Source organism: Rattus norvegicus, chromosome 7, assembly GCF_021556685.1.
Source record: "Rattus norvegicus strain SHRSP/BbbUtx chromosome 7, alternate assembly SHRSP_T2T, whole genome shotgun sequence".
In the NCBI taxonomy this organism is placed as follows: Eukaryota; Metazoa; Chordata; class Mammalia; order Rodentia; family Muridae; genus Rattus; species Rattus norvegicus.
In genome coordinates this window covers 99952613-99972422 of record NC_141540.1, presented here as the reverse complement: position 1 = coordinate 99972422, position 19810 = coordinate 99952613, and the positions used below count along the sequence as shown (strand labels likewise).

Genomic DNA, 19810 nt, shown 5'->3' with positions numbered 1-19810 from the left:
GTAATCTGGGCTGGCATTTGTGTTCTCTTAGGGTCTGTATAACATCAGTCCAGGATCTTCTGGCCTTCATAGTTTCTGGCGAGAAGTCTGGTGTGATTCTGATAGGTCTCCCTTTATATGTTACTTGACCTTTTTCCCTTACTGCTTTTAATATTCTTTCTTTATTTTGTGCGTTTGGTGTTTTGACAATTATGTGACGGGAGGTGTTTCTTTTCTGGTCCAATCTATTTGGAGTTCTGTAGGCTTCCTGTATGTCTATGGGTATCTCTTTTTTTAGGTTAGGGAAGTTTTCTTCTATGATTTTGTTGAAGATATTTACTGGTCCTTTGAGCTGGGAGTCTTCACTCTCTTCTATACCTATTATCCTTAGGTTTGATCTTCTCATTGAGTCCTGAATTTCCTGTATGTTTTGGACCAGTAGCTTTTTCCGCTTTACATTATCTTTGACAGTTGAGTCAATGATTTCTATGGAATCTTCTGCTCCTGAGATTCTCTCTTCCATCTCTTGTATTCTGTTGGTGAAGCTTGTATCTACAGCTCCTTGTCTCTTCTTTTGGTTTTCTATATCCAGGGTTGTTTCCATGTGTTCTTTCTTGATTGCTTCTATTTCCATTTTTAATTCCTTCAACTGTTTGATTGTGTTTTCCTGGAATTCTTTCAGGGATTTTTGCGATTCCTCTCTGTAGGCTTTTACTTGTTTATTAATGTTTTCCTGTGCTTCCCTAAGTGTGTTCAGGTCTTTCCTGAAGTCCTCCAGCATCATGATCAAATATGATTTTGAAACTAGATCTTGCTTTTCTGGTGTGTTTGGATATTCCATGTTTGTTTTGGTGGGAGAATTGGGCTCCGATGATGGCATGTAGTCTTGGTTTCTGTTGCTTGGGTTCCTGCGCTTGCCTCTCGCCATCAGATTATCTCTAGTGTTACTTTGTTCTGCTATTTCTGACAGTGGCTAGACTGTCTTATAAGCCTGTGTGTCAGGAGTGCTGTAGACCTGTTTTCCTCTCTTTCAGTCAGTTATGGGGACAGAGTGTTCTGCTTTCGGGCGTGTAGTTTTTCCTCTCTACAGGTCTTCAGCTGTTCCTGTGGGCCTGTGTCTTGAGTTCACCAGGCAGCTTTCTTGCAGCAGAAAATTTGGTCTTACCTGTGGTCCCGAGGCTCAGGTTTGCTCGTGGGGTGCTGTCCAGGGGCTCTCTGCAGCGGCAGCAACCAGGAAGACCTGTGCCGCCCCTTCCGGGAGCTTCAGTGCACCAGGGTTCCAGATGGTCTTTGGCTTTTTCCTCTGGCGTCCGAGATGTGTGTGCAGGGAGCAGTCTCTTCTGGTTTCCCAGGCCTGTCTGCCTCTCTGAAGGTTTAGCTCTCCCTCCCACGGGATTTGGGTGCAGAGAACTGTTTATCCGGTCTGTTTCCTTCAGGGTCCGGCGGTGTCTGTGGCAGGGGTCCTGCCGCTCCTGGGCCCTCCCCCACGGGAGCCCAGAGGCCTTATACAGTTTCCTCTTGGGCCAGGGATGTGGGCAGGGGTGAGCAGTGTTGGTGGTCTCTTCCGCTCTGCAGCCTCAGGAGTGCCCACCTGACCAGGCGGTTGGGTCTCTCTCTCACCGGGTCTGGGAGCAGAGAGCTGCTGCGGGCCGGGATCCGCGGGTGTCTCTTACAATCTTTCTACCCATTATTCCTCAATCATGCCTAAGCACACATGTAGATGTATCCTTTGGAACTGGACTCCCCAACTCTGCGTTTTTCTTGCCTATGGTTTTCTATAATAATTTCTGTCTGTTGCAGAGGTAAGTTTCCTTAACGAGGGGTGGGGACTATAATTATCTGTGGGTAAGGAGAAGTATTTAGAATGTAGTTAGGGATTATGATGGTTTAGCAAACATATATATGCGAGGAACATAATACAGATTGAACAAGTTTTATTTATGTATTTCGGAATATACATACATATGCATGTATACTTGTCTGTAACAATGAAAAAAGGTCATGAATTTGAAAGAGAGCAAAGAGGGGTATAAGCGGTCATTGAAGGGAGAAAGGAAGGGAGAAACGTGTAATTAGTATCCCCACCCCCACCCCCCAAAGAATAACAGCAGCAACAACAAGAAGCTCTGTGCACCTAGACATACTAACCCACCAAGGAAGGGAAGGGCAGACTTGTGGTCATTGTACTGTCTGCTTCCTCTCAGTCTGGCACCACATGCACAGCAGTGCACATGGCAGTGTCTCATTTGACACTCAACAGTAGCTGGCAGAGCGAAAATCATTATCTCCATGGATAGACAAGGTCACAGAGCTAGAGAACCAAGCAGCTTTCCCAAGGTCACAGAGGTGATGGGTGGCAGAGCGGGGGGCTGGGATGCAGGTATCAGCTTCCGTCTCCCCTTTGCCTTCCCGGCCCTCGGACACCACACTCATTAAGTTGATGAGGAACGAGCTTTAATCTCCCTAATGCAGATGCATCGTGCCCTGGTAAAGAAAGCCTGCTTCCTCTGAACAAGTCATTGATCATTCTCTGTATGGGGAGGGAAGGTGAGGTGTAAATGGCTTCTCTCCCACTGTATGCAGTGCTGGAAGACTGTCTCAGAGCACTTGCCTCCCTGTATTTCCATTGTTTGCCTGCCCTAAAGTCAGGGTCTGCTTTAATTCAACCATGGACAAGGCGTTCTTCCTTCACACAGCCCTGAGATAGGGCTTGGCTCCTCCTGTAACAGTCAGCGTTGGAAGGACAGCCTGGCTCAGCGCTGTGCAAAGGCTGACTCACCCAAAGCTGAACAGCCTAGTGCTTCACCTCGAAGAGTGAGACAGTCAGAGACTGACTCAAAAACCCCAAGTGCCCCAGTAAGACTACAGTCAGCTATCACAGCATGCAGTGACCGTGTCTTAGCTTTCTCATGCTCTCACACGGGTAGCCTGGCACTGTCTTCATCCTTATGACAGTGTTGGGTGATGTTTCCTGGAGAGACCATTTCTGTTTATCCCCGATTGATAGAGTGACAGTGAACCAAAGAAACCATTCATGCCAGTCCAGTGGGTTTACATGGGTGACTTGAGCGTTGTATCTCCGTGTAGTCTACCACAGCATGGGTGGCCACTCACAGAAGCTGCATTCCTGGAGTCCTTGCAACTTTCAGACAACCAATCGCTCCACCAGAGTCTTGTCTCCCCTAGCAACTGCTTCTGTACCTCAGTATAAAACATGATTATTATATGTTTTACAACATTCTGTTGGGCTTCCGAGAGTCTCTCTCCGTCCCTGGGAGGGAATGTTTAAATTCTGAGGGAACCCACCCATGACATGGCTCTATCATGCGAGCACTCTGTGGGCTTTGTGCAAGATGGAATGGAGCAGAGTCTCTGTCATGTGACTAATGTCGCAAAGATCGCAAGTACCTGAATGTGGTCAGTCTGGCTCTAGTGGCCAACAGTTACCCGAACTCACTACACGACCCTCGTGTTGCTGAGTGGAACCACGGCGATACTTCAGGCTCGTGACTGAAGTGTCATCAGTCATGGTAGTTGGTGAGGTGCCACAGTAGTTTAGCTGTGTCTTCCTTGGGTCGTAGGCCTGAGATGAGCTGGTGTGAGGAAGAAGGAAAGCTCTTTCCTCTGTGGTGGAGAAATGCAGATGCTACACTCCTGCCTTACTTGAGATTTTTCAAGTGTCAAAATGGCCAAGTGGTCACACTGATGGCTTCCCATCAAAGGCCGAGAAGGCTGAGACATAAGGCAGTGGGAATTTGATTTTCTGTAGATCTGAAACCTCATCTCTCAGGCTCACCAGCATCTCTGACTTTATGGTGTGGCTTAAATGACCTCAAGAGGATAAGGGGAAACCCACCAGCCCAAGTGTGAGCTCTTTTCCTCACACGTAAGTGAGGATCCTTGATATTAAATCCATTTGGTTTTGCGTTGGGACCTGAGGTGCACTTGGCACCCTTCCCTGGTTAGTATAAATAATCAGACAGGCAGGTGGAGGGGAGGGTTCTGCTAAATTAGCACCTTCCAGCCCTTTGGCTGAGAAGCCTCCAAATCTACCAGGCTTGCTCCGTCCTCTGCCAAACACACAGCTTTGAGGTTTTCTAGACTATTCCCAACCTTACAATGTACGGGCAACTAACTATAGACTGAAAGTAAAGAGCAGTTCTGATTTTTAAAACAAGAGCGAACAAACTCACAGGCTACACTTAAATATCCCAATCCAATGGCTTCTCCTGTATTTTCAAGTTATGCAATGATCCTTATCTATTTCTACAAGGAGGACCTGATTTGGGAAAATCAAGGCAGCAGTGTAAGCCGGAAACTGTGTGAAAGCTAAGGGTCTTTCACATTCAGATTTCTAAACGGGGAGGGCAGGACCCAAGTGACCAGACATCAACTGTTTTCATCTTTTTTTTCTTTCATCTTCTTTTTTTTTCTTCCTGATCTCAGAGCATACAGTGCAGCAGACGCGTGCTTGAGAGCTTGAGAGAAGAAGCAGGTTCCGGATGAGAGGAGCTGGGACTTGTTTGGAGTCTTGTATTGATGATTCCCACAGCTCCCTCCCGAGTGGCTTCCCCGCCCAGGAATTGGCCACGCCCACTATAGAGTAGGGATAATGTAGATGCCCTCTTAGGTGGGCAGGCACTCAAATGAGCAGGACTCATTGATGTTAAGGAGGCCATTTCCCTTTAAAGCATTCCTTACGCACGGGCCAGAGACCCATCTTGGGCTTCGCTCCCTGAGTTTTAATCCCGCTATTTACCTGTCATGTGATCTTGAAGATATTATTGGATGTCTCTGAGGCTTGATTTTCCCTCACCTGTAAAGCTGAAACAGTAATACTTAGTAAACCTGAGAGGGGCTGGTCACGTGATACTTGCCGCCTCTGTGGAAACTGCCCAGCATTAGGCTAATGGAAGCCCTTAGCGTTTTTGTTTTTTGTTTTTTGTTTTTTGTTTTCTTTATTGGTAGTAGATCGTTCAGATGTGGTCACAGAGCTGTTCTCGTGCGTGGGCTGCCTTGAGCTGGGAGAACCTTCACTCTCTTATCTCTTCGGTAAATATTTAACAAATGCAAATGTCGTGAGGGGTAGATAAGCTGGGAAAGTCCTTTGCTTCATGGGGTTCGTATTCATACAGGGGAAGACAAACTTTAACAATGAATAGGCAGGCAGTTTCAAGCGGTGAGGAGGATTATGGAAGAGCTCAACCTGGAAAGACAAGAACTATGCAGGCAGTGGCTCTTTTGGGTTGAGCGTCCGGCATAAAACCAGCCCCAAGTTTTTCTGTGTTTTCTTAGAATTCTCCCTGTAAAATTCTGGATATCGTGTCTGTGACGATTTAGCATCTCCCAGCAGAGGTTGGAATGGCCGTCAAAGCTGCTGTTGGGTCCTTTGCTACTCTCCCAGTGGCGTTTTCTAACATAATACTGTTTTAATGGATATAGAACTTGTGGGTAGTGAGCTAACGGAGCGTGCACACTCGGGCTGATCCAGCTCAGGCCACATTGACTTCTCTCTCCATATTCACTGACGTCATCTCTTTTTGCATTCCAGTGAGCACGGAACTTGACAAGCTGGGACCAGTTCTGGAGTCATCACTTTTGCCTCTCTGGGGTTTGCCAGTGCTCGGCTCTGAACCAAACTCCAGGCTGTCCCTGAGTATGATAGGCGGAAAGGACACACAGCGAAACTTTAGAGATCCTCCGTAATTTTGAAGATATTAGGCATGTTAGATGTTTGTCATGGGAAGCTGGGAGGTGTGGAAGTTTAAATTTGCTTGGCTCTTGGGAAGGGGCAGTATTAGGAGATGTGGCCTCGTTGGAGGAAGTGCATCACTTTGGGGGTGGACTTTCAGGTCCTGTGCGCAAGCTCTGCCGGGCACGGGGAGAGACCTTCTCCTGGCTGCTTGCAGCGCCATGTCTGCCTGCAGGCTTCCATGCTTCCCGCCATGATGATGATGATGGACTGAACCTCTGCGACTGTAAGCCAGCCCCAATGAAATGTTTTCTTTATAAGGCTTGCCTTGCTCATGGTGTCTCTTCACAGCAATGGAAGCCCTAAGACACAGCGGCTGTAACTCAGCGGCCGAACACTTGATTGGCATATGTAAGGACCTCCCAGTACCACAAACAAAACAAAGCAATATATCAACTAAAAACAACCAAAACCCCTGAGATGGGATGGAGCAGAGTCTCTGTCATGTGACTAATGTCGCAAAGATCGCAAGTACCTGAATGTGGTCAGTCTGGCTCTAGTGGCCAACAGTTACCCGAACTCACTACACGACCCTCGTGTTGCTGAGTGGAACCACGGCGATACTTCAGGCTCGTGACTGAAGTGTCATCAGTCATGGTAGTTGGTGAGGTGCCACAGTAGTTTAGCTGTGTCTTCCTTGGGTCGTAGGCCTGAGATGAGCACAGAACTACCGCTCACTGCTTTCCTGTATAGGTACATACATCTGTCTAACAGTTCTCAGCTTGGTCAGCAACTGGGAGCCCCTCCGCCTTCCATCTATGGGCATCCTCAGGTCTGTCTGCTCGTCTTTCCACCAGAGTTCAGGCAGTGTCACCCAGCCTTGTTCCAATAGAGCAAATTAAGTAGCCTTGCCCATTATGCCTGTCCTCCGTGTGCCACGGGACTTCACACCTGGCCACAGACCCAAAGGACTCTTCAGATGTTTTAATTTTTCTATTTAGTTGATTTGCTTTCATCCAAGAGTGACCCAGGTGCAATCTTAAACGGCAGGGAGGGGATGAAAGGTAAAGTCACGTTTGCTTCCCGCCTGAATGAGGCCAACACTGTCGACCTCACAAAGGATTTCTGCCATTGCTTCCTGACTGAAAGTTTATCAGAAACAGGAATCCCCAGGACATAGGTGGGCATCCTAAGTGTGTGACATATGTTAATTCTTTGATCATAAAATAACACAGTGAGGAAGATACCTCTGTTCGTTATCCGAAAGATTTTACAGGAGAGCGAGCTGATGTGGAGAAGCTAAGCAATTTGCCCAAGACCACACAAGCAACAACTGGCAAAGCTGGAATTTAAACTCAGGCAGTCCAGCCCTGAGGTCTGTGCTCTTACTTTTCGGCTTGATGTTTCTCACTGTTCTGAAGTGGAAACAGGCAGTGGGGGTTATTATTGATTGAATTCTGACTGGTTTCCAAACACTGCCGGATCACCACAATTAAGCAAGAAAATGGGACATTCTCCTAGTTTTATAATTATTGCAAAACTATAACTCAGAGAGATTATCTCACTTTTCTAATTATTGCAAAAACCACAAATCAGACATAAAGTACCTTGCCTGCAGGCATAGATAGTCAGGGGCAGAGGCATGAGTTAGCTCAGATGTCTCGTTGTAAAGTCAATATATGTCCCCTTCTCTGCACCAAAAGATGGCTGATAAAAACACTCACAAATTATAATCTTAGTCTCCCCGAGTGGCAGTAAGGGTGTTTTAAGAGACCTTATATATTGCCGTCCCAGTAATTTTATTGGATTAGAGAAGCGGCTTCTCCCCCATGGCCTGAGTTCTTCCCCTTCATTAGGTCACATGATGAACAGACAGCCACGCCTCCCGGACTCTCACCCTACCTGTCTGTTAAGTGAGGACACCAATCATGGTTTTAGCCTTGTGACGCCGCTTTAAACATCTGGTGCTATCTTCATGGGAAGGGTTTTCAGAATAAAATTCTGTGAAGGAAATCTGCTGAAACATGGTGGCTGAGGAGCAAACCCCGGGGAACTAAGGACAAAAATCCGGCAGAACCTAATGCTGCAGAAGTTTAGAGGGACATCTCTGCGGGGCTGTCCTTGACACACCTTCTGCTTCAAAGGCATGGTTTCCAGGTCCGTTTTCCCCCTGTCTGTTCTGGAGACCATCTGCCTGTGCATCCATCCATCCATCCACTGATCTAGCTTTTCATAGTGTGTCAAGCATGCATGTTATCCTAGTTTCTGAGGCTATGATGCAATATCCCCAAATAATGGTTCCTAATGGGAAGCACGCACACATGCATGCATGCACGCACACACACACGCACGTGAGCATATACATATATTTGGTATATTATTAAGTGCTTAAAAACGACTAGAGAAAATACTTTATATATATTTTATTATTTAATTTTTACATAAAGGGATACGGGGATTATCCTCCCATTTTATAGAGGACAAAACAGACTTAGGAGAGTTAATAATGTGATTAAAGCCAAGTGATTAGAAAGCAAGCAGGAGCCCAACATCTATTCCCAATTAGGACTCCAAAGCCAAAATTTCATTTTATAATTGTACTAAACCGCACAGTTATAATCACTTTTAAACGTTTAGCTTTTTTTTTTTCTACCAAGTACTGTGCCTACAATATGAAAGGATTAGGAGGGTTGTCAAATGGCGCTGGTTAAGGACAATGCCTAGGGAATTGATAGACTCTTAGATGAAAATATTGGCCTGAAACACCACCCCCCGCCCAGTAATGGATGAGTGGGGTTTGGAAAGTGATGTTAGAAGCTGCTAACATATTGACGGCTTAACAATCCAATCTTTTAAAAGAGCCCAGAACCTTCCTTTTGCTTGACTCTGCTGCTCTGCCCTCCACCGGTTGATCTGTTCTCTACTGGCTCTATTAGCTGAGTGTCATGGTTAAGGGAGGCAACACGGAGCCTGAGCCTGTGCAATGGCTGCAGGTAGGGAAAGAGCCTATACAAGCCTGTTCCCATGCTGGTGCTGAGCCGGAAGCTGCCCTAGATGCTAAGAGGAAAGGATGGCTGTGCATAGAGGAGAGCAAGGATGATTTGGAGCCTGCAAGCGTGGATCAGAGCCACGAGGGGAAGTTGGAGCTTTCAGCTCTCTCTCATTACCTCCGACTTTATCGATGTGATGACCTCTGTATAAAGCTTTTGCTACAGGGCTGTGCATGCATTTGTCTCAAGACTCAGGTATACTGAAGGTGAGGTTTAGTGAGAAGTCTTTACATCACTGGAGGAATGTCCTTACTGCTTAGAAATTTATTACCTTAATTCATTGTTTCCATCGTCATTTTGCCTGGTTTTCTCACCGTGTGTGTGTGTGTGTGTGTGTGTGTGTGTGTGTGTGTGTTAATTTCTTTGAACCTCAAAGAGGTACCAAAAATTAAAAGCACATTTAATCAATGGACAGGAGGCCAGAAGGTGTTCCAGACCTTGACAACGGGGCATGACAATGACACCATCTGTCCTGGAAATCCCTGGCCTTCCTTCTCAAGTTGTCTTATTCCAACCAGGCGAGGCTCTGAAGAGCCTTGTCCTCATCATCACCGCGATCCTTGCAGCAGGCAGCTGGCAAGCAAACCAGACCGTGGAGATGGTGGCCTGGAGTAGGAAGGAGTGGCTTGCTGCCTTCTCCTGGTTATGTTCCTCACTTACTGCTTCATGGTAGAGTCCAGGAGAGCAGCTAGGCACACATGGAGCCTTTCCTGTCACCCTCCTTCTCTACCATGGTGGACTGCAGAGCCGCAATGAACCCTAAAGTGTCTCTCTCAGGTATTTTGGCCATGGTAGTATAAGAGTAACTGACACACCTGATGTGTGTGTGCTTCCTTGTGTGTATATTGCTGTTGTCACTGAAGACAGTTCTCTAAGTTGCGGTTTCCGTTGCTGCGAAGAGACGTCATGATCATGGCAGCTCTTATAAAGAAAGCATTTAACTGGGGCTGGCTTATGGTTCAGAGGTTTAGTCCATTGTCATCATGAAGAGAAGCATAGTGGCACACTGAGAGTTCTACATCTGGATTGAGAGGAAGAGAATGAGACAGTGGACCTGGCTTGAGCATCTGAAACTTCTGAAACCTCAAAGCCCCACCCTCCAACTCCTTCACTTCCTCTCGCAAAGCCACACCCACTCCACCAAGGCCATGCCTCCAGTAATACCACTGCCTATATAAAGTCTATGGGGCCATTTTCATTCAAACCACCGCAGTAAGCTGTGATGTGATCAGAGAGGCAGGGACAGGGGCTGAAGTGAATGATGCTGATGTCTAGGAATGTCACATGCCTTCTGTCAGCCTGGTGACACGGTGTGTCAGGCCAGTCTGGTGGGTCACTGAAGTGGTTTACTGATTTTGGTGCCACCACTCCTATAGGTTCCCACACACTGCTTCCTCTACAGTCCTACACCTGATCCCTGTGGCGTGTTGTTGGAACCAGGCTCTAGAAAGGGACATCTTTGTTCTCCTGCCCCTGTCTGTCATCAGTGGACCCCAAGTTCCTGGACCTCAGCTACATTCCCACTGCTCCCCATGATGGTAGCCAGCCTGTCTCACTCTTCTGAGCCTCAGGTTCCCCAAACTGAGACTTATGGACCCTGATAACAGTGGGCATGGAAACCCACAAAATACCAGTTGCCATAATTGGTTTAGATGCTTTGAATGTCATATATGTACTTGTATGGCCGCATTTTATTTATTGTCCAAAGCAAACCTGTGGGAGAGGTACTAAGGCCACCCCTACCATACGGGGATGGGGGGTGGGGTGGGCGGGGCACTAAAGCTTAGAAACCTGAAACAACTTTTCTAATGCCACAGAGAGAGTGAATGAGCTGTGTTCTTAGTCATCACATTTATTGACTTCATAACTGTTTTTGTGTGATTCTCATCTCCCAGACAATTTTGGATATAGCTTTATACCAATAATTGCTATCTTATTCCCAATTCCGTATAAAACAAGCCCAGCTTAAAGGTAAAGCAAGAAAACTCACCAAGGGATGAACCGGGTTGGGGGGGGGCAGTTTAATTTATGTGGAGACTGGCTACTTGGCTTTCTCTGGGGGAAATTTCTGTACCTTTTGTACAGGTTTGATTCACTTCTTAAGGTCATGGAGGAGGCCATCTTGGTGGCTCTTGAGGCTCAGGTAGCTGGTGAGGTTGGCTGTGCTTACCTATTTTCACTGTGGTGAAATTGTCTCAATTTCAACCTTACACCAAACGTGGATCAGCCTGTTCCCTAGATTCATTTCCGACACTCTTCAGGTCTTCTCAAAACACCACTGAGTTCTCTGCAACGACTCTGCTAGCCCCACTGGGACACTTTGGATTAGTGTTCCTGGGACACTCCAGGAACCTTGCGTCCCGAAGTGAATCTCATCCCTCTCTTCCTCCCCCAGATCTCTAAAGCTCGAGGATTCTTAAGAGCCGCTAATCAGCAGTGAGGATTGTAGGATAAAGGCTTCTATGTGCCTGAAGAGCTCAGTGCAAGAAAAAATAATTATTTATCAAGTCACTCTGTTCCCCAAACACCTTTTGAAATTTTGTTTCTATGAGCTTCCATAATTAGCTTTTCAAAGAAATCAGTCATCTTGAAATGAAATGTAATATTGAAATGAAATTTCAGTCATCTTGAAATGAAAAAGTAATAGCGTTCTTGAAGAGCTATTATATCTTGAAGAGTCATGGAATGGCTGCCCCAGACTATCAATGCTTATGTGTCTATTGGTAGATGGCAGGAAGGATTAACTGGGAGCAGAGATAAACAACCCCGCCAAAAGGATTCTGCCTAGAAAAGACATGTGTGTGCTGGAGGGTGCTTTGGGATGCTGTGGGGACCTGGTGGGGACCTGGGTGGGAACCTGGGTGGGGGTTCTTCTCTGTTTTCCCAGTCAAGGTTAGCATGGGATGTGGGGTAAGTGTCTCCTGAATGTCATTGACTCCCAAGTGTGATCTTATAATAGTTCTTCAAGGGGAATCTTAGTGGGTACATGGTTACTGTGGTAACCAGACATTGAGGCTACCCTTACTTCTTTTGAGAGGCCCGTTATGGCTGTTGGTTTAAAATCATCGAGGTTTCTATTTAATTGTATTTTTCCGGCAGGAGGATTTATCTTTCTCTCCATTTAGTGCTTTTATTTTTCTACATTAATGTCAGCACACTAATAAGATGGTCACCTCAGCACAAATCAAGGCAGTTGTGCCAACCTGCCTGGAAGCTGGTATCTTTACCACAGACATAATTCTTGTTTTACTTCAGGAAGCCTAATAGCTGGGTGTGGTGATGCATGCCTTAATTAATCCCAGCACCTGGGAGGCAGAGGCAGGGGGATCTCTGAGTTAGAGGTCAACCTGGACTACAGAGCGAGTTCAAGGACAGCCAGGGCTACACAGAGAAACTGTTTTCGAAAACCAACCTCATCCTTAAAACAAAAACAAACAAACAAAATACGAATTTCTCCTAATGAGGGAAGAATATTTTTGCTTGCTTCTATATTTCTCTGAAATATGCAGTAACAATCTCCTCAAAAAATAAAATTTTTACCTTTAAAGGAAAAGAATAAGGAAGTATGGATTTCATTAAAACCTGAGTTGACCTCTTTGTGGCATATCAAAATAGGACGAAGGGGGAAACAGGGCCATGAGATACTTCTCTGTGTACTGTAAACATGGCAGTTGTGGAGTGGAGACACTGTGGTGTGGCTGAGTCATGGCTACACTGGCTAGTGTTCTCCAGGCACTGCTTTTCTACTTTAAGAAAATGACTGACAAACTGGTTACCCAGTCTCCAGTATTTGGCAGACAGCCTCTCAGATGTGAAGTGAAACTGTGACTTCAAAGAAGCTTACAGACAGCGTTTGTTGTAATGACAAAACCTGCAATTTCAAGTGAAAATTACAACCTGGAATCTCTTATCTGTCACCGAGCCTAGACAGTCTGGAGACAGGAGCAGGTTCCTGAGATTAATGGGAGTATTTACAAATGGGATATTTTTTGCCTTCTAAAAGAATTTTCTTTATCTTTCAATAATCGAACTTAACACCTATTTTAAGTGCTACATGTTTCAAGCTAGTGTCTATTAATCACATAAAGGAGTTTAATTGTTTTCTTAGTTGGGTTTTACTGCTGTGAACAGACACCATGACCAATGCAACTCTTATAAGGACAGCATTTAATTGGGACTGGCTTACAGGTTCAGAGGTTCAGTCCATCATCATCAAAGTGGGAGCAGGTGGGTTGGGGATTTAGCTCAGTGGTAGAGCGCTTGGCTAGCAAATGCTAAGGCCCTGGGTTCGGTCCCCAGCTCCGGAAAAAAAAAAAAAAAGTGGGAGCAGGGCAGCATCCAGGCAGGCATGGTGCAGGAGCTGAGAGCTCTACATCTTGTTCCAAAGGCAAACAGAAGACTGGCTTCCAGGGAGCGAGGATGAGGGTCTTAAAGCCCACGCCCACAGTGACACACCCACTCCAACAAGGTCACACCTAATAATAATGCTACTCCCTGGGCCAAGCATATGCAAACAATCGTGCCTATAACAAACTATTCATACCCACCATTCTAATGAAGCCTTCATACACCATTGTCCCCTTTCTCTTCCCATTCCACATCCCTAATAGCCCCCTTAAATTTCATAGCCAACCCCTCCCCCCTCTCAACTTCCACACTGAGGTTGCTTATCTTTCTGGGACTGCCTTATTTCACTTCGCATGATGCCTCCAGTTCCAGCCATTTTACTGCAAAGGAAAAAAATAATTTCATTTTTCTTTATAGACAAGTGAAACTAAGCTTTCTCTCTTTCTGTCAGTCAATTTGGTCTGTCTACCCATATATGTATGGCACATACACAGATTCACTCTGCCACCTCTCTCTCTCTCTCTCTCTCTCTCTCTCTCTCTCTCTCACACACACACACACACACACACACACACACACACACAGTACATTGTCTTTAACCATTTATTTATTGATGAGAACCTGGTCTGAATCTGTAACTGGCGTACTTAGACTCATATGCAGTGAGTGTGGAAATGGAGATATCTTTATATTTAGCTGACTTTGATTATTTGGGGTAGGTACTTGGAAGTGGTATCTATGACAGGGTCATACTGAAGCTCTAAAACAAGTACGGCTGTCTTTGTTATTGTGTGGTGAACTGTTGCTAGCATTGGAAGGACCTGCAGAACTGAATGAATGAATATTTTCTGAATAATCACTAATTTGACAAAACTCTTCCTGTGAGTAAAGGATCCATCTAAAATGTGAGATGAACCAGTGGACCACAGGGTAACAAAGATCAGAAAGTTCATTCTCTGCGTGTGAACAGTTTTAGATCCCATGCTAATGTTTGAGAACCTACTATAGTTAGATGGTGTATCAAAGAAGATCTATACTTCACTGGAGAAGTCATTAATCCCAGCCTTTCCAAACTATGTGTCTAAACAGGAAGGATTTTCCTCATGAACTTCACCCAAATGAGCTTGCGGACCACATCGTGAGTACAGAAGCAAACAAGAAGCTGGCTGTCTTCTGTTGAGCCCAACATTTCAGGACTTTGCCAAAAGTGAAATAATGCTACTCTTCTCACCTAGATGTCTTGTGATGGGAAGTATGTGTGTATTTTCAGAACATGTTACTTACATTAATAGGTAACAGTAGTTTCCATTGTTGCTTTAGCTAAATTAGAATAGTAATTTGATTTTTTTAGTTTTAATTTGTGATATGGGTAAATACCAATCAATCAATATATATAATGTGTTGTATACATATATACAATATATACACAATATATTGTATCTGTACAGTATATGTTTTCATTTCTTATATGGGTAAATATCAAAGAATATGTATATACAATATTATACATATAACTCATATATATGATATACAATATTATATATATACAAAATATTATATATCTGTAATACATGTACATTGTCAAAGACACTGTAAGAACTCACTAATTTTTAATAGTGTAAAGAAATCCTGAGGCCAAAATTTTGTGAGTCACTGGTCAAGAAACTTAACCATCCTTGAGTGGGTCTGCTAAAGCAACACTATGGTGAGTCCTTGAGGGGACACAAGCTACTGTCCTCTGCTATATTTTCAAAAATTTGGTACATTTTTAATGATTTTATTTTAAAATTATTGTTGTTATTTTGGCATTTTGAGTCAGACTCTGTATAGTCCTGGCTGTCCTGGAGTTCGCTATGTAGCTCAGGCTGGCCTCAGACTCACAGAGATCTGCCTGCCTCTGCCTCCCAAGTGCTGGGATCAAAGACATGCATCACCATGCCTGTTAATGCTTTTACTTTTATTAAATATTATGGTTGAGTATTAGTTATCCACCGAATTAATTGTGTATTTCTAAAATTGGGTCTTCGTGAACTACAAGTGACTTAGACCCAGTTGTTTGGAAATGTGTTAGGATAGGTTCGCCTATGGGACTAGGACCTCAGAATGAGCTAACAGGATTGCTTGAGTTCCCCTGAGGAGCTTAAGGGGATTCCTTTATCTTGAAGCAAGAGAGGACAAATTAAAAAATAAGTAAGAGAGAAACCCAAAAACTTAATACATCTGTTCATATTGAACCTGTACTCTCTTAGATCTCCGGGAAACTGGGCTGGGGATTTAATCTCAGCTAGACACTTACTGTTTGATTGTAGGGAAGCTAATTACTCTCTCCAACTCTCATTCTCTGAAACTGTAGCATTAACTCTCAAAGCTAGAGTCAGGATTAAGGAGTGAATGGATACAATGCCTGCTTCAGAACGGCAGGGGCCATTAATAAAATTGTCGTTACTGCATATACACAGCCTCACCCTTATGCTTTCTACTGCTGCTGGAACATTGGAACATGGAACCACAAAGTGGTTATCCCCAGAACATCAGAATTCTTCTCCCTCCCTCCCTGCCTGCCTGCCTGCCTGCCTCCCTCCCTCCCTCCCTCCCTCCCTCCCTCCCTCCCTCCCTCCCTCCCTCCCTCCCTCCTTCCCTCCCTCCCTCCCTCCCTCCCTCCTTTACTTCCTCCTTCCCTCCCTCTCTCCCTCCCTCCCTCCCTCCTTTACTTCCTCCTTCCCTCCCTCTCTCCCTCCCTCTCTCCCTCCCTCCTACTTGTTTTTACAGTGTTGGATGCCCTGAGATGTGTGTACTGTTAACATCGATGTGTTGCTAGGACTGGGGCCTTCTGTGGCTTCAGGGGGACTCCGTCTCTTGCCTCTCTCGTCCTTCACACTTCACACTTGTGCTCGCTGCTGGTCTTCCCCAGCTTGTGCCACATCTTCTTATCCCTGCTTCAGTCATCTTACTGACTCCTCTGCTGGTCAATCTCTCTTTCCTCCCTCACCACTCCTCCCCTTTCCTCTCCTCCCCCTTGTCTTCTGTCTCCTAATGAGAACACCATTATTATATTTCCAGCCATGTGGATAATTCAGAACAGTCTGGTCATTTCAAGATCCTTGATTTTCTCATATCTGCAAAGTCTTTGTACGTCCTCTGGTTCCAGGGTGTAGGGAATGGATGTTATTGGGAGAGTTATTAAGTATACTCTCATTTAACCTTCCCGTAAATGGAGAACAGAGAAGGCATCAAGGTTGATCAAGTGTGGGGGAAGACAGGCTTTCCTGTCTACTCCCACCAGCTCATGGTTTGGAATTGCTAGAGGCCTCTGTCCTGGACAGGGTCTTTTCTTCCAACTTCCTGTGGGATTTTCACAAAGCTACCACTGTATACAAATACAGTGTTCTCTGTTGACTTCATGCTCCACAAAATATTTATAAATTATATAGTAGGGCTTCTTGGCTTTCTAGTGATCAGGAATTGAAAATAATGGTTTTATTTCTGAAGTTATTGAAGTCATCAAAACCATTAAAGGCAAGACTAAATATTAATAATGGTTTAGCTCACAAACAGTCCATAATGTATGACCAAATGGTCCAAGGTTAGCCTCTCTGTCGAGCTTTCATAGCTACATATAATGGCTCAAGATGAGCCAACGTTTGATACTCTACTCTCCTAAGAATTCCTTTGTTCCTAGTGCCTCCTTGTCACTATGGTCTATTTAATTCTATCATGCCAACTGTCAGGCTCACTCTCAGTCTGGTTCTTAGTCTGGTTTGAAACATGGTTCCAGAAAGACGGTGATCTTCGGGACCCTGCTGAGCTCTGGTAGGATGAACCATAAATGGTCCTTAGAAGAGAAAGACCTCAAAGAGATTTTGATGTATAATGAAATGCTGTCAGGATTCAAGACTCATGAATAAAAATAAACAAAATCCCCATATCAGGCAGGGTTGTCTTGCAGAATGGAAACAGCAGAATGTGTATATACACTGTAGTGGTTTGAATAGGATTGGTCCAGGAAGGGGTACTATTAGGAGGTGTGTCCTTGTTGGAGTAGGTGTGTCACTATGGGCATGGGTTTTAAGACCCTCATCTTAGCTGTCTGAAACCCAGTCTTCTCCTAGCAGCTTTCAGATGAGGATGTAGAACTCTCAGTTCCTCCTGTACCATGCCTGCCTGGATGCTGTCTTGCTTCCACCGTGATGATAATGGACTGAACCCCTCAACCTGTAAGCCAGCCCTAATGAAATGTTGTCCTTATAAGGGTTGCCTAGGTCATGGTGTCTGTTCACAGCAGTGCAACCTTAACTAAGAAAACAATTAAACTCTTTTTACATATACAACACACATACAACACACACGTGCACATACATATACATTTAAAGTGGATACATTCTATTGAGATGGGGTCTTTCCCCTTATACAACAGAGGCTGGGTAGTCCAGTGATAGCTGCCTGCAAGCTGGAGAGGCTGAGCACTGAGTAGTTTACTCAGTCCACGAAGCTGGATACTACAGTATCAATCTGGATACTACAGTGTCAATCTGGTACTGAAGGCCTGGTACATCCTTGGAGAATTGCTAGTGTCTCTCGTGCTAAAATTCCAAAGAAGCTGGTCCCTGATGTCATTGAAGATGGCAACAGCAGCTACAATGGACTCCCTAGAGAAGTGGAGGTAGGACACAGGTAGGCTGCTCTTTTCTTGGACCGCTTTATGTCTGGGTCACCCATTCTGGCTCTGAGGTAGGTTACTTCCCTTTAGTTAAGGCTTTCACAGACATGTCCAGAGACATGCCTCTTTCTTGATTTCAGACTCATCAAGGTTATAGTCAAGATTCACTATCACAGTCTTGGTCTCCAAACTAAACTGCTCTAGGAAGTGGCTTTAATGGTGGCATCTAAAAATCACTGACCATGACTCCATCCTTAGAACCAGCGAATAAACCACAGAGGTTTAAGAAAGAAGAAGAGAGGGCAGAGAGACACAGCAGATACAGAAGTGAAGTTGGGGACATGGGCTTGAGTAATGATGATATAAACTACCCAAGATGGCTAGCAAGCAATGGGAGTGGTTTCTCTGGGAGCTTTATTTGACTTTAGAGTTCTGGCCCCTGGACTGTCCAAGAGAAAAAAAAATCACAGTGGGAAGCTATCCTTTCTATAATAATGTTACAGTACACTCAGGAAATAAATTTGCCTTTGATGGGCTGAGCTGGGTATAATAGCTCCTTGTTAATAATAACATAATAACTGTCATAAAGGCTAGTACTTATTGAACACGCACTCTTTGCCAAGCACCACACGAGGCATGCTAATGCATTATCTTCATCAACTGCATGGAAACTTCATTAGGCAGGCGTCACTATAGGGGACAGAGCTGAGACTCGAGTCTAGGCTATGCAGCTAGTGATGGGAGGAACTGAGAGGAGACCCAGGGTATTTCTGACCTTCCTCTCATGAATCATGGGTAATATCCAACACGACCGTAAGGGCAGGTCATTCCATTGGGAGGAATAGTCAGAGAGCAGTGGGCCAGAGCAGCATCTGGCAGACAGAGCCCCGCATTTTGGAGGGCATGTTGGTAGTTCCATGAGAAGGTGTTGGGCTTAGATACAATTGCAGTTTTCTTCCCGCAGGTTCAGTTTCCTGTTAGTTGTATGCATCTGGGGGTAAGGTCTATAAACTAAATTCACATAGCTAACAGAGGTCAAAGGAGGAGGGGTCATGTAGAAGTTGATTCCACACCAAGCTCACTTAGGGACAATCAGAAGCCTCATGAGATTTTAGAGCTTTGCTTCCTTGACACCGATTGCACCAGGCTGGGCTCCCATGGAGTCTATGCATTTGTGGATAAGTTCTAGGGATGAGGAACTTGCATTAGATGCAGAAGAAACAGGTTAACAGACAACCTTTAATTCTTATTCTGAGTATTGAAAGATCAGTCAGAGACAGTCATTGTTTCCTCTAGACCACAGCTAAGGGTACTGACAAGGGACAAAATGATAAAAGTGTAGGGCTGAACACTTGCTGAGCATTTTACGCAGGCTGGGCGTTTCACACAAGTTACTTAACTCAGACTTCAAAGTAACCTTGGGATGAAATTTTTCTTTTCTGTCTTTTTTTGTGGAGATCATAGAAGTCATTCAGTCATTTTACCCACCAAATGTGGCTGGTAAAATGGCAGAACCAAGATTCCACAGTCAATTGTTTTTCTAAACCATCTACAATAAACTATCAATATAATAATATTAAAAAACTCAATATGACCATCACTGGAATAAAAAGGATGTGTTGGAAATATCTGAATGAAACACAACTTGTACAATTGGGTGTGAACACCTAAGAAATATTTTTCTGTGCTACTTTAAATACATAAAAGAGCTCTGAGCCTAAGTATTAGCAAAGTAACATTCTTCCGCCTATTAGAGGATCAACTGGCAGGGGTCATGGAGAACAGCAGACTTTTCTGCAGAGTCATTCCTCAGGAAGGTGAGCTTTTTAGTGAGCTTGTTGCTAACTCTACAGGCTTGTGGCAGAAAGGGCATGGAGTTGCAGAGGCCCACAGTGGGGGTGAAGACATTAGCAAAGGAATAACAGCAAGGCTACCCAGAGGCTCACAGATATTCTTTTGCATAACCTCCCCATCTTGTGGCTCTTAGTGCAGTCAAGTTCGCAGTGTGGTTTATAGTTTAAGGCATATTCTCTGGTATATGCTTCTTGCAAGTCTAGAAAGAATTGAAGATGGAGATCAAGAATA

General features: G+C 44.8%; 1 protein-coding gene across 1 annotated transcript in view; it reads left to right on the top strand.

The window, feature by feature from the left end:
- The window catches only part of Tmem65 (transmembrane protein 65), a 109985-nt gene extending 95692 nt beyond the window's left edge, over positions 1-14293 (top strand). The window contains exon 4 of the mRNA XM_087558676.1: positions 14158-14293. Coding sequence (XP_087414802.1) covers positions 14158-14210 — 53 coding nt within the window. The 3' untranslated portion in view covers positions 14211-14293. The remainder of the gene's footprint in view (positions 1-14157) is intronic.
- Positions 14294-19810: the final 5517 nt, after the last annotated feature.